This window comes from Leptonychotes weddellii, chromosome 3, assembly GCF_054177405.1.
Source record: "Leptonychotes weddellii isolate Sample4059 chromosome 3, ASM5417740v2, whole genome shotgun sequence".
Taxonomy (NCBI): domain Eukaryota; kingdom Metazoa; phylum Chordata; class Mammalia; order Carnivora; family Phocidae; genus Leptonychotes; species Leptonychotes weddellii.
Window position 1 is genome coordinate 144,693,231 of NC_138371.1, and position 14,574 is coordinate 144,707,804.

Below are 14,574 nucleotides of genomic sequence, written 5' to 3' on the forward strand. Positions count from 1 at the left end.
TGGTTGGGCAGACACAAAACTAGTGTTTTAAAATGTTTATGTTCATGTTGGGAGTAGAAGTGATACATACATTTTTTAGAAATATTCTTTACCTCTGGAGAATACATATTCATATTTACAAACCACCTTTTAAAAATCTCCTTCAAAAGGGAGGAATAATTCATATGCAGCCCTAGGAAATAATAATGTACTATCATTGTGTCATTTTCTTCCTTTTTTGCACCTTATAACTTTACTGCTAGTCTGTAAAGACCTTTTCTTCCTGTGTACCTGACTCATCGTCTCCCCCAGCACACTAACCATTAAAGCTGTTAGTCACTAGGTCCACTGCTAAAGACACTCCATTACGAAGTTGAGTCCCTAATCACACAGGCTTTAGGATCAATATAAACTTAAGTAACTGCTATGCTATAAGAGGAATTCTAGTTCCTAAAGGTAGGAGCTTCCCTGGCTATGTCTTTTTGATAGCACAAGTCAAGAAACAAGAAAGTAGTGATTATAGTTTGGATTCAAATCCATCCTGTCACTTACTACTTGATCTGGGCCATAAAACCTTAATCTTCTCATCTAGTAAATGGGTGGGGGTGGAGAGAGTCTTACCCAACAGGGTTTTTTGAGTGTAATATTCCATGTACGCTGCTTAGCATAAAAACTGGCTTTAGAAGCATTTTAGATTACTGAGGACTGAGGCTTTGGGTAAAAATAAGGATTCTGGTCATCTTGACCTACCCAATAAGGACTAATGCCTGAATTAGACCTTCCTCATAAATGAGACCCAAGAAAACAAACATGGAAAGATAGAAGGTTAGCCACTGCCTTGTTTAACCAAGAAACCTCCCTTTCCTTCCGTTGAAGTAAACTCTGGGCTGTCAGCAAAGGATTTTTAAATGGTGGGGAGGTGGAAATCAAACGGGTTTTGTGACACATCAAAGTTCTCAAATTTGAATTTTCATTGGAATGGAGCCATGCTTGCTTCCATCCTGTCTGTGGCTGCTTTCACGCTGTACAAGGAGAGTTGAGTACTACGGTTGTAACCGAGACTGCTGAGTCTAACACGGCTGGTCCTTCACAGAATAGGCTTGCTGACGCTTGCTCTGGGGCGTGGTAGGCTGTTACTTGGTCCCAAGATCACTCAAAGTTATCTTCGTTCAACTGAAACAAGTTCTGCCTCAAGATATGGATGTTTTCCTCAGTAGTAGGAGACTGGAACAATCACTTAACCTCTGAGGGCCTAAATGACTGGACACATGACCTGTTGATTTATTTGCTGGTCCTTTCTCACTGGATTGCAAGCTCCTTCAAGGCAGAGATAGTTTACTTGACTCCGTGATAAGCCTGGTATATTGCAAGTACTTTAGAAAATGAATAAGCAAAGTAAAATGTTGTAAGGTAACTATCTCAAAATATTCTTAAAAAACACATTAATAATTACTAATCTTTGTGATGAACAAGGCATACCAAATCATATTTACTTCAATCTGTTCCCCTTAATATGTCCTTACACAATCCCCCCTTTCCTACAAAACCTGATAGATACACAGTTTAAAAGCTGTTCATGACCTACTTTTTATAAATAACATAATGCAGATGTTTAAAAAAGTGCCATCTCTATTTGCTCTTTGAGCCCTAATGCCTTATTTTGGAGGAGATGTGAGCTTAAAGGTCAAGGATGATGATAATCATACTTATTATCTGGTATCATAAACAACTTATTCTAGTCAGCTCAAATATCCTTCTTCTTGCCTTCCTACAACATTCAATTCCCGAACACAGCTGTTCAAGGACCACTAATAAAAAATGCAGGAAGCTTTTAACAGTTAGGGAACACTTCATACAAATTAGGTAAATTAAAGATGGCAAAGGACTGAATATTCCTTGACAAATTTGATGTCATTGTCTTGAAATCTAAAAACTACCATATCAAACATGGACAGCTTTCAAGTTAGGAAGAACACATTGTTCCTGACTTCTAAAAATGTTCTATTTTCCTCCACAGGAAAATGATAGTTTTTTTCTATCAATATTAAATAATCAAATTACTTAAATTAATCTGTTCTTTAGTGAGCAGATGAATGCTCCACTTAAACGGTCTTTACAGATCCCTGAGGTTGCTATCTTGTCACCATTTAAGTGATGGATACTCAATTGAATTTTTATGCATAATTAGTTCAGTTCAATCTAGAAATGAAGTACCATGATGGGACAGACACAGTCAACAAACAGTTCAATAAAAATGCAAATTTTTAAAACCATTACAATGTATTTAAAAGTAACAAACTGTATCACACACGTCCTAGGTTTAAAAGTGTTCTCTCAAGGTTTTTTGTTTTGGGTTGTTTGTTTTTTTTTTTTTTGGTTTTGTTTTTTTTAAGGAAACCAGTCTTCCAAGTTTCTTTGTTGACTGTAGCTATTTCTCACACTTCTTCTTCTTTCTCTCTGGTTCATCAATGTCCATGTTTGGAGTATCAGCCGAAATGCTTATTCCTCGTATCTAAAGTAATGCAAACGGAAAGATAAGGTGAGTAAAAGCATAAAATAAAGAATAAATCTCAGGGCGCCTGGGTGGCTCAGTTGGTTAAGCGACTGCCTTCGGCTCAGGTCATGATCCTGGAGTCCCTGGATCGAGTCCCGCATCGGGCTCCCTGCTCGGCAGGGGGTCTGCTTCTCCCTCTGCCCTCTTCCCTCTCGTGCTCTCTGTCTCTCATTCTCTCTCTCTCAAATAAATAAATAAAATCTTTAAAAAAAAAAAAAAAAGAAGAAATCTCATTCTCATCTTCTCTGTCCCCACTGACACTTTCAAGTTTAAAAAGATGTCAAGGGAGAGAAGGGGAAAGGAGGTTAGTAAAGGTCTTCCACACAAAGTATACATATTTCACACATAAGGAGTGGTTCAAAAATGTAAAAGACATAGTCTCGATGGGTGGGAAGCATGTCATTTGGAAAGTGTGGTTTAACCAGAACACGTCCAGTTTAACCTAGCAGAGCCACTGTGACAGTCAGCATCAGGGGCCTCGGTGTGTTGGGGCAGAAGGTTAAGAACTAGTATCTTAGGGTGAAACATACTTAATCTTTAAAAGTGCAGATTTCAAAACTGATAAAAGTGAGAAGGGACCAGGGAGGAGATCTCAGATAGCTCTCTGCCTGTACTGAGGACGTTTTCCAAAAAATCCCAAATGTCTGGGATCCCACAGCCTAGGGAAATTGGTGAGAAAACAATTTGCTATGCAAATATCTGGCTCCCACACTACATACGAGATTTCTCCATTCTTGAACAGAAATAACTTATATCCTTCTCTTTCACACAATATATACTTTTTTATACCATTACAACATGGACAGTGAAGTTTGGTCTTACCTGTGGTTCTACCAGGGACATTCGGATTTTCTGATGCTGAAGATTAGATGAGTCTAGCATGATTTTCACTTTAACTTTATCAAATATATGAAACACTGTATCCTCTATTTTAAGGGAAGGTATCTAAACAAAACACATTTTACAATTTTAAATTGCTGTCTTATCTTGAGGTTTCACATTAATTTAAAAGTAAGTTTAAAAGATTATTTCCAGGGCGCCTGGGTGGCTCAGTTGGTTGGGCGACTGCCTTCGGCTCAGGTCATGATCCTGGAGTCCCTGGATCGAGTCCTGCATCGGGCTCCCTGCTCGGCGGGGAGCCTGCTTCTCCCTCTGACCCTCCCCCCTCTCATGTGCTCTCTCTCTCTCATTCTGTCTCAAATAAATAAAAATAAAATCTTTAAAAAAAAAATTATTTCCATATTTAATAAGCATCTAGGTGTGCAATATTACAAAAACCATTTACCTAGTAACTTCACTAATACATGACCTATTTATGTGTATACTTCCCCCTTTCAGTAAGATGGTCCCAATATATATGTTCATTAATCTCAAGATTCTCACCCCATTAATTAGCAAATTGTTGGTCTACCAGAGGAAAAGGTACTGTGGGCAAAGTATGCTGTTTTGTAGTTCTATTAAAGTTAGGGAAGTAGAGATTGTGTTAGACAAGAAACATTGGAAACAGGCTTAAAAAATTCCTCTGTCTGAGCTCTAAGCAGCCATTTATTCCTTTACTTTCATGCATCTGTCCAATTGTGCAAAGCATAATTCAAGTTTTTCTTAGAGGAGGAAACTACATGGTGTAAAACAAATCAAGGACAACATCTGTATGTGGGATGATACACTGAAGTGAGAAATTATGAACAGAATAAGCTTACTAGTCTGCGCAATTAAGTTCTGTAGGATACAAAAAATAATTTTATCCTTTCTAGGTACCCTCAAAGAAAAAGTACCCACTCCAAAAAAACCCCAAATAAAACCATTAAAAATACTGTACCTCATCATCATAAATAAGCGTTGGCTTTGGTTTGTCCTTTTCTTCAAAAAAGACGGTACCTTCTAAACCATACTTTGGAATTAACACCACAATAGCATTCTTTCTTACAAATAGAATATAGGCTTCTTCACTTACTATTCCTTTGCTTTTGAAAAACAACTGTAAAATAACATATAGCCTTATCAAGGGCTGTCTTACAATATTTTTGAAATTAACAAAAAGTATTTTGAAATTAAATTGAAAGTGAACAAAACGTCATCTCCCCTAATATTACTGACAGAAGGCAAATACCTGGGTATGAAAAGCCACTGATGCACGTTGGGCATACTGAGCCATTTTGTGCCGCAAGTTGAGATTTTTACATAAATCTGCAAGCTTGTGTTTGTCTGTCAACTCTGGATAAGTACAGTCAGCCCCAATAGCCACAGCCAACAACCGATGGACGATGATGTCTGCATATCTAGATACATGAAGGAGAAATAACAATCATGCTATGTTAGCATTAAAATAGCTTTTTACAATTCAAAATTAACTATTTTCTATCTCCTATAATTTTATAAGGAAAAAATACCTTCTGATGGGTGAAGTAAAATGTGTGTATATTGGCGATGCTAAGCCGTAGTGATGAAAATCATTATCCATTCCAGAGCAGAAGTACACAGCCTGCATCATACAGCGAGTGGCTAAGATCCTTAAGAGAGTGTTGAGATATGGAAAAGTCGCAGAATCTGCCCGGTCCAAAGAGTCAGCCAAGGACTTGGCTGTATCAGTTTTAATTTCCAAATTCTGAGAGTAAAGAAGAGGGAAAAAGCACCCCATTAAACATTTTAAAATCAGTACCATGGTGTCTTCAAAATACAACAAAATCAAACAGAACAAATATGGTGTTTTTGACCAGATAATAAGTATTTACATCTTTTGTCCTTAATCTAGGAGAACTAAAAATAGCTTATAAAAAGTCATGATTGTTTTGTGCAACATCAAAGCTTAATATTTTCTGAATGCGTCTAAAGGTACTGAAGTATCAACAGTCTGAAGAAGTTTCAAAGGGAAAAGGATGGTGGCTGTAGTGCGATTCTCAAAGTCCAATTTGTGCTTGCCTGTTCTTTGTTGGGGAAGGAAAAAAAAAATCAAAGCAGATCTGGTTTCTTTCTAGCATGTCTGGTTTTCCTCTGCAGATATTTCTTTACCTTCCATTCAAGGTAGAAGTAAAGGCCAGAGACAAAATAAAACTGTATTGGTCACTACAACTCAATATGCTGATACATCAAACTGCTGTGTTTTATTTTTGGAGATGAGGCAAAGATACTTAGATCCTCCTTGCTCTACCCAGGTCTTAAGGAAGAAATAAGATAGTAGGAGAAAATTCTCCAATTTACAGCGTAAGCCTTAGAGCAGAGGAGAAGTTGATTCTGTTCTGATGGATAGGGGTAGGAGGCCCACCATAAAGATCTGAAAAATCAGAAACCAACATCATTCTGTTAGAATAATACCCTGAGACCCCACACTACTTCCAGCTCCTCATCTGGACAGGAGAGATGGGACCTGAACAAGTGATCCAAAGAAAACCAATGTAAGCCACAGTCACCACAAGGGTAAGGGTAATTATGCCTAAATGAGGGGGAGGATACGGTAGCCTTCCTATGTTTTTCCTTTTCCCCAATGTATGCAATAAATGGACTTCTTTCTTAGGGACATGATATAAAGAGGGCTTAACTGAGTTAAAGAGGGAAAACAATTATTTCTAAGTCTCTCAAGTTAGGCAGTTCAGAGGAGGCATGAAATAATACAGGCATAAAGAACACGTATTAAGGCAAAGAGATATGGAAGAGCTTCATATGTTTAGGATACTGCAAATAACTTAGTGTGGAACTTCTGGCTGTAGCACAGGGTGCTCTCTAAAGACATTAAAGGATTTTATTCAGCAAATGATTTTAATGGCTGTATCCAAGTTAGATGATTTTTTTTTCTTAATCAAAAGTACCACTAGCATATTTTTGCATCAGAAAACAATGGAAACTTTCATGCAGACGCAAATATAGATTGTTTAGTACAATGGACAGATCACAACTCAAATACAGATGATTTTGCAAACTATGCGACCTTACCTTGGATTTAGCTGCCTTAACCAGAATTTCGTAATTTGACGGAGGGGGAGCTGGGTGTTTTCGAAGCAAGGCGTGTTCTGAAAATTCTTCATGAATTTTTTTTGCAACAGAGATATTGGCCAGTAACATAAATTCTTCCACCATGGAATTTGTTTCCCTGCCAATGGAGAAATCATTAAATAAGGAAAAAGATTCTGAGACTTTTATAGATCACATTTATTCCCAGGCTACCTTTTCTACCAATGAAACAATAAAAGTATTTCCTACGTAAACATCTGTATGCGTGTGTGCACACGTATATTTTTCATAACCTAACACTCATTTCTCAGCTGCTACGCTGACAATCTCTTACTATGCATCTACTGCATGAGTAAATCTCATGCGAGAGACTTTTAAATTACATTTAAATAACAGAACCTTTACTAACTCTAATAATACATAAAATCTAAACCAAAAGAATTTTCACCTTCTTTTATTAAATCTAAAGAGATTTTTACTTAACTATAAATCCATAAAAATAAAGTTTACTAATAAGAATGAAAAGCTATTTAGGTCATACAAATTTGGGCTTAAAAAATTAAAATTTTCACCAATAAATCACCAAAATGAAGAAATTATATTTGCAATAGCTATCCTGGGTATTTATTATTGGCCTGGCATTGCACTATGCTGTAAAATATTGATCTATCTGTATCCATACAGAGAGAGATATATGCTAGTCCTGTTTTGCAGATGAGAAAACTAAGAATGTGTAACATTATTCTCTTGCTCAAAGTTGGAGTTAGTAGTAACAAGACCCAAGCCCACATAACTGACTTCAAAACTCTTAACCAATTTGATATTGCTCTTTATTCTCTATAGTCTATGTCTATTTAAAACTTAGGTTAGTAAATGATCTGTATTCTGTTGTAAATTGTACTTTCTTTTTCCCAAGTCACTGAATGGGCATTATATTAATCTTTAATTCAAGTTTCATTCATCTTATAAACTTCTTGACTAGATTCCTAAAGTATATTAACTTTTTAAATATTAGTAAGACCTCCAATCATACCTTTAAGACTAAAGACAATCTCTTAGAAATGTGTTGTCTTCTTCTTGGTAAGAAGGGGCGATGTTCTACTTTGACAAAGTTAGATTCGACATTTTCCTCAAAAAACCTCTTCGTATTAGGCTCACTATTCACATTAGTTTTATTTATATAAAAGTTCTCCCAAAAGTATTTTTTAATTTTAGCTTTAATAGCTCTACTATAAAGCACACACTGGTCCTAACTAAGAAATTTGAGTATATTCTCATTTTTAACCCTTGGTCATCTACTAAGAAAAGTGTAAATGCACATTCATTTTAGAATTACCTTATAAAAGGCATGGAAAAGAGGCCTAACTGATTTAACCAAAAACAGCCCTGCTTCCTAAATCTCAACCAAATCAATACAATGGTAACAACAATAACATCTGAGCACTCTTCACAACACCCAGTGACGTAGGTACCGTTATCAGTCCTATTTTACCAACAAACAAACTGAGGTGAAAAAAAAGTCAAATTACTTGTCTGGAGTTATTGGAAACAGGATTCAAACCGAGGCAGTCTGGCTTTAAAGCACAAGGTCTTGTACATATTTGTACAATACGCTCTTCTACACTAAATACTTAAGAAATTAACCAGGGCAATCTCTTACTTACCACAACTATTACTAGTCAAGTTCTAATACACCACACATCAAGACCAATTCAAATTGGAAATTCTTCTATTATAATACTTATCTCAGTTTTATGTAAGAAAAACTAAAAAACAAAATCACATTTACTGCTCTCTGTATATCCTAACTCAAAAAGATCTACAGACACCATAACCCTATTAGAAATAGGTATTTGGGGTACAAATATGTTTTGTTTATTAATATATATACTAGATATTACATTTAAAATAAAAATCCTATCTATGGCCCAGCAAAAATTTACATACCTAAGTTCTTTGGTCTGCAGATCTATAGGATCATGAGTTTCACTGTCCATGTGGAATCGAACTTCTGGAGAAGAAAGAGTCAAAGCCCTGAATAAAAATTAAAGATGTAAATTTAGTGAAGTGAGCCAATAACAGGTATCATTCTGGAAGTGATGCTTTTAAAAGAGAAAATGATGATAGCAAGTGAGTAATAGTTTTTCTTCTGAAGGCTTTAAGACCATCTGCTAAGTTTTATGTTCTATTTTCATTGACAGCTTTGCATCTTACACATCTAAAATGCATTTAAAAAGAGAGGACAACAGGGGCGCCTGGGTGGCTCAGTCAGTTAAGTGTCTGCCTTCAGCTCAGGTCATGATCCCAAGGTCCTGGGATCAAGCCTTGCGTCAGGCTCCCTGTTTAGCGGGGAGCATGCTTCTCCTTCTCCCTCTGCCTCTCCCCTCCGCTCGTGCGCTCTCTCTCAAATAAATAAAATTTTTTTAAAAAAAAAGAGAGAGGGGCGCCTGGGTGGCTCATTCGTTAAGCGTCTGCCTTCGGCTCAGGTCATGATTCCAGGGTCCTGGGATTGAGCCCCGCATCAGGCTCCCTGCTCGGCGGGAAGCCTGCTTCTCCCTCTCCCACTCCCCCTGCTTGTGTTCCCTCTCTCGCTGTGTCTCTCTCTGTGAAATAAATAAAAAAATCTTAAAAAAATAAATAAATAAAAATAAAAAAAAAAAAGAGAGAGAGAGGGGACACAACAGTAACAACAAAATATGAGTCCTTGTGCTTCTGAGATTTTGAGTATGTTCTGTACCCACACTGATTTTTTACTGAACTACATGGGTTTGTAATCACTTTTATAAATAAAGAAGGTAACTTGGCAGAATTTTATTTATTACAGAAAACAATGTATTGGGGTGAGGGATGATGGAGAGAGAGGCAAAAGGGAAGCTGCCACACATAGATAAGTACCATCAGAAGATCCACAGTTCAAAAGTACGTCCACATTCGCTGAGCCAGCGAAGAGACTGATAAACTACCACCCTGATATGTACACATACTGAGGCTACTGATACGGAATGCTACGTGTCAGATAACATATTACACTAAATGCTTTACAGGAATGGTTCACTTAATGAGTTCCCAAGTTCTCCTGTGAAAAGTAAATTCCAACAAGGCGAGTCAGGTTTCTTCACAGCTCCATGCTATTTCCATCAGGTTAGCTTCAAACCAACTTAAAGAATTTTAATGAAGTTGGGTAACCCTAAACAATCATGGAGAAGGGGGGAAAGTGGAGGAAAAAAAGATGAGATGGTGCAAGCTAATTCTTCACCTTTTCCCTCAATTCTTCAGCTCTATTAGAAGAACTACCAAAGGAATACTAGACAGAGAATCTTGACAAATATTCCTTTCTTGCCATGCAGTCTTTACAAGATTCTACACTAGATTTAGTCTGTTTATCAATACATTTGACCTAAAAAGCAAGGTATAGTAATCACATTTTGATTTTTTCTTCATAAAACACTTAAAATGTTATGGATAACATTTTAATCCATAATATTTATCCTTTAAGATAGACATAAAATAAACATAAAACAGAACATATCCTTTAAGAAAGTAGAAAATACCAATTTTTTTTACTGATTGTTTTCTCAATTTTCACCTACAGCTGAGAAGACTCAATGTCCTGTCCTTACCAGTACACGACTATCTAGTTACAAAATTAAAAGTAGAGACAGTTTTTGAAGTTAAAAATTATCTTTCCCTTACTAATCAGGAGAGGCTAGTTACTAATGCAAATTTCTCTTACCATTTAAAACTACCAAAATAAATATGTTTTCAATTTGCATTTTATTCATTTTGCTTTTAAAGCAAACTTTCTAAAAATATCTTCCACAAACTTTCTTCTGATGTCTTGCATACTGTAAACCTTATGAACAAACACTTGCTGAAAAATGTGTTGTTTTGTGTCCTTTTTAGTTTCTTTGGGTTTAATGCATCCAAATTATCCTTATACAGCTGCAAGTTTTATATTTAGGATCACACTGATTATTCCCAGAAAACTGACCTGTGAGTAGAGATAAAGATGGCTCAGCGTAACCACCTGGAAGAACGCGGTCCAGTGGAACTTTCTGCAGCGATGGAAATGTTCTCTATCTCTACACTGTCCGATATGGTAGTCACTAGCCGTAAGTGGCTACTGAGCATTTGAAATGTGGCTAGTGTGACTCAGGAACTAAATTCTTTATTTTCTTTCATTTTAATGAATTTTAATTTAAATAGACAATAGGCACATCTTCTGAAAGAGCACAGATTTAGAGTTTGTACTCCCCAACAAAAGCACTTTTAGTAACCACCTGTGACCCTACCCTGGATGGGCATGGGAACCCAAGACCAACATCTGAAAGGTTCATGTACTTGCTTTACTCTGATGGTTGATGATGTCTTTTAAAAATCAAATTTCTTTTAACTACTTTACTTCAACAAGTTTGGGGACTTGGATATTCCTTATCTTATACTATTGTAGCTAGGCAAATCCCATGATATAATAGCTAAAAGACACACATCTGCTACTAGCTATCAGATCTTTGGGCAGACTGCTTCTGTGTAAATTTGAATCATTTAAAAAATGAAGGTGTCTCAAATCACTTCAAACTCTCAAGTGGAAGAAGAAGTTCGTCTCGGGCACCTGGGTGGCTCAGTCGCTAAGCGTCTGCCTTCGGCTCAGGTCATGATCCCGGGGTCCTGGGATCGAGTCCCACATCGGGCTCCTTGCTCAGCACAGAGCCTGCCTCTCCCTCTGCCTGCCTGCCACTCCCCCTGCTTATGCTCTCTCTCTCTCTCACTCCCTCTGTGTCAAATAAATAAATAAAATCTTTAAAAAAAAAAAAAAGAAGTTCGTCTACATTTATTAAATGTCTAAAAACCAATGTTCAATATTCTAACTAAAATTAGAAACAATCCATAGAAAAGTCTTAAGGAGCTCTTGCCTCCCTTGAAATTTTCTCTAAGATCTTTAACTCCTTAGCATAATAAATTACAAAGACAGAGCTAGAAGAAAAGGAATGTCTCTGCCTGACTTTCTATTCAGCTCGTTAAATAATCTGTCATTCTCCAGGATAAAACACTTTGAAGAGTTCACAGGTTATCTTATTAACACAATAAAGACACTTCTTAATAAATATTTTTGAAATATACCCTTTTTCGATTCTTCTTTTTTTCAAAATTTTAGCTAGTTTATTTAGTCCACGGAGACTAGTGGTAATATCATCATTCATGGCTGCAGAATCAATTCTCATCTGAGCTTCAGCATATGTAAGGGAAGCCTAAAAGGAAAACGGTATGTTAATATAATTCTTATAAAAACTGGTTTATAGGGCACCTGGGTGGCTCAGTCGGTTAAGTGGCCCACTCTTGATTTCGGCTCAGGTCATTATCTTAGGGTTGTAAGCTCAAGCCCTACATGGGACTCCATGCTAGGTGTGGAGCCTGCCTAAGATTCTCTCTTTCCCTCTCTCTTTGTCCCTCCCTGCCCCCCACTCTTGCGCTCTTTAAAAAAAATTAAAAATTTAAAAAAATTCTAAAAAATGTAAAAAAAAAAAACTGGTTTAGTGTAATTTCATATTTGCAGTACATAAAATCTATGATTTTGGAAAACCTAAAATCAATAAGAAGAGAGAGAGTCCTAGCTATAATATTTATACTGCAGACCTATGGTTTTTGGTTCATTAATTTGTATCTCATGCATTACACAACATAAGCAAACTTACGTTAAAACAAAACAAAATGGGGGTGCCTGGGTGGCTCAGTCTGTTGGGCATCTACCTCTTGGTTTGGGCTCAGATTATGATCTCAGGGTCATGGGATCTGGCTCTGCACTCAGCAGGGAGTCTGCTTGGGATTCTCTCTCTCCGTCTCCCTCTGCTTCTCCCCCCCCTTCACACTCTCCCTCTAAAAGTAAATGAATCTTTTAAAACAAAACAAAATGATAGCATTTGTTGGTAAATAAATTGCTTAAACTTTACTTTCATAGTTAACAAATAAATACTTAGGTACACTAAAATAAAAAGGAAAGTCATATTATTCTGTGACAGTGACTGTAAGGTGAAATCCTCTCCAGATGATCACTACTTCCTTACTCAATGACAAATAATTAAGAATACTGTAATAGCCTAGACATTATGTTTTACAGAAAAAACTATGAAATATCCCAAATTAAGTATCTAAAAATGAGACCAATCACAGTAAAAAAAAATCCCAAGTAATTTCCAGTTATAATCCAAATATACAAATAGTGCTTCTGTTCCCATTTCACACCTTATGGAAAACTACCATTTTTTAGCTTATCAAAAAAAAAAAGTAGGGGCGCCTAGGTGGTACAGCTGGTTAAGCGTCAGGTTTCAGCTCAGGTCGTGATCTCCGGGTTGTGAGCTCAAGCCCCTTGTCCAACTCTGTGCTCAGCACTGAGTCTGCTTGAGACTCTCTCTCCTTCTGCCCTCCCCCTTGCACTCTCTATCTGAAATAAATAAATAAATCTTAAAAAAAAAAAAAAGTAGCTTCCCAAGTAAAAATCAGGAATAGCGTAAGAGGGTTAGATGATGCAGGAGGCCAGGTCAGATTCTTAGGAGAGCCAAGTTATCTACTAGGGACTAAGAGGTCCCCTTCTAAAAATGTTTTCTGTTTTATGTGCACTGAACTTTTTTTCATATAACTTTGTTACATTGACCAAGTCTGGGAGAAAAATAAACTCATCCTTTTTAAAAATACAAATCGAGGAAGGCTTAAATCATTCAGACATCACTATCTGTCAGTCCAACACTGCTTTCCTTTCCAACTACTAGTTCATCCAAAACTGTTGAAAGCAACTAGATGATGGCAAATATCAGAGAAAGACCAAGGGCAAAGTGAGTACATAACGGAATCTGGGCAGATTTCCAAAAAAGAGAATGATGAGAACGTTAGCCTAGTTCCATTCTCTCTGACCTGAGACCTCAGGCTAGTTCTGCTGAAATCCAAGGAAAATTTATGACATCATTTCTCTGAAAATTTGTGAGTATCACAAGATGGTATACATGCCATCTTTGAAAATACTGACCAGTTTATACATTGGAACAATTTCAAATAGTAGCGTTCCTGAATTAGTGCAAAAAGTCATCTACTTAGTCTTCTCAAGTATCCAGGCTTTCTGAGTTTCTGAATACAAGGCAACCGCATCAAAAATTAAGCAGATAACTGGAAAAAACTAGATCTTGCTACAACATTTGGGAAAAATTTAATTTAGTAAACCTGACTTTTTCAAAACCATCTAGTAACACTGTTAAAAGTACCAAAGATTTTAAACATTTAATATTAACCATGAAACCAACCTTTGAATTAATGGCACTTTTGGTAAACCTCACTTTTAAGATTTCAGCATTGTGATTCATTTCCCAAATACATGAAAATGCCAACCTATGGGGGAAAGTAGACAGTGTTTGTTAGTGGGAATCCGTTAAAATAGTAGATACTATGCTCTTATGAAAAAATATGCATAAATACCTGTCAACATTACATCTTAAGGAACATAAATTAGAGCTAAGCAACTCTGGAACCATGTCAATCCTCTGGAAGAGAAAAAAATAGAGTGGCAGATTACTTAACCATACCCATACATTTATTTGACCTTTCATTCTCAATAGTATTAATTTAACAAGGGGGAAACAGGTCTTTGTGAACAGAACTGAGAAAATAAGAAGTCAGTCTATTTCTAGAAAAGTATTTCCACACAACTGTTACAAACAGGACACAACGAGAGGAAACCGGACTTCATGTCAGTGAACCTAAGTGTGCGTCCTCTCCACAGCCACCAAGCTGTCCTCCAAGTCTGCAATCTCTGCCCTATATAATAAGTTTGTACTAGATAACAGACATAAGCCTTAACAGTTCTACGACTGGATCTTTCTCTAATGCCTGATGCAAACTACATGGTGTTTTAAACATACTGAAAAAGAGAGCCACAAAACTTTTACAGAAAAAAGCTACATGGAAGAACACTGACAATGTAGACTAAGTTTAACATTCCCTTCTATTCTCACAACTTTTCTCTGTAAGTTAATGGAAGACTACTTTAAAAAGAAGAAATGGTAAATGATGACAAAACAGACTCATGACTAAACTTTTTTTTTTTTTTTTTT

The 14,574-nt window shown here is 36.6% G+C and overlaps 1 protein-coding gene across 2 annotated transcripts in view; it reads right to left on the bottom strand.

Moving 5' to 3' along the window:
* Window positions 1-2,223: 2,223 nt before the first annotated feature.
* Window positions 2,224-14,574, bottom strand: part of DIS3 (DIS3 exosome endoribonuclease and 3'-5' exoribonuclease) — a 26,993-nt gene continuing 14,642 nt past the window's right edge. The window contains exons 12-21 of one of the 2 annotated variants that reach the window (XM_006740748.3): window positions 13,940-14,004; window positions 13,768-13,852; window positions 11,600-11,727; window positions 8,426-8,512; window positions 6,461-6,617; window positions 4,924-5,138; window positions 4,644-4,812; window positions 4,353-4,511; window positions 3,356-3,478; window positions 2,224-2,491 (exon numbers count right to left, since the gene is read on the bottom strand). In XM_006740748.3, the coding sequence (XP_006740811.1) occupies window positions 2,408-2,491; window positions 3,356-3,478; window positions 4,353-4,511; window positions 4,644-4,812; window positions 4,924-5,138; window positions 6,461-6,617; window positions 8,426-8,512; window positions 11,600-11,727; window positions 13,768-13,852; window positions 13,940-14,004 (1,272 nt within the window). In that variant the 3' untranslated portion in view covers window positions 2,224-2,407. The remainder of the gene's footprint in view (window positions 2,492-3,355; window positions 3,479-4,352; window positions 4,512-4,643; window positions 4,813-4,923; window positions 5,139-6,460; window positions 6,618-8,425; window positions 8,513-11,599; window positions 11,728-13,767; window positions 13,853-13,939; window positions 14,005-14,574) is intronic. The other variant, XM_031036057.2, reaches the window with a different exon arrangement.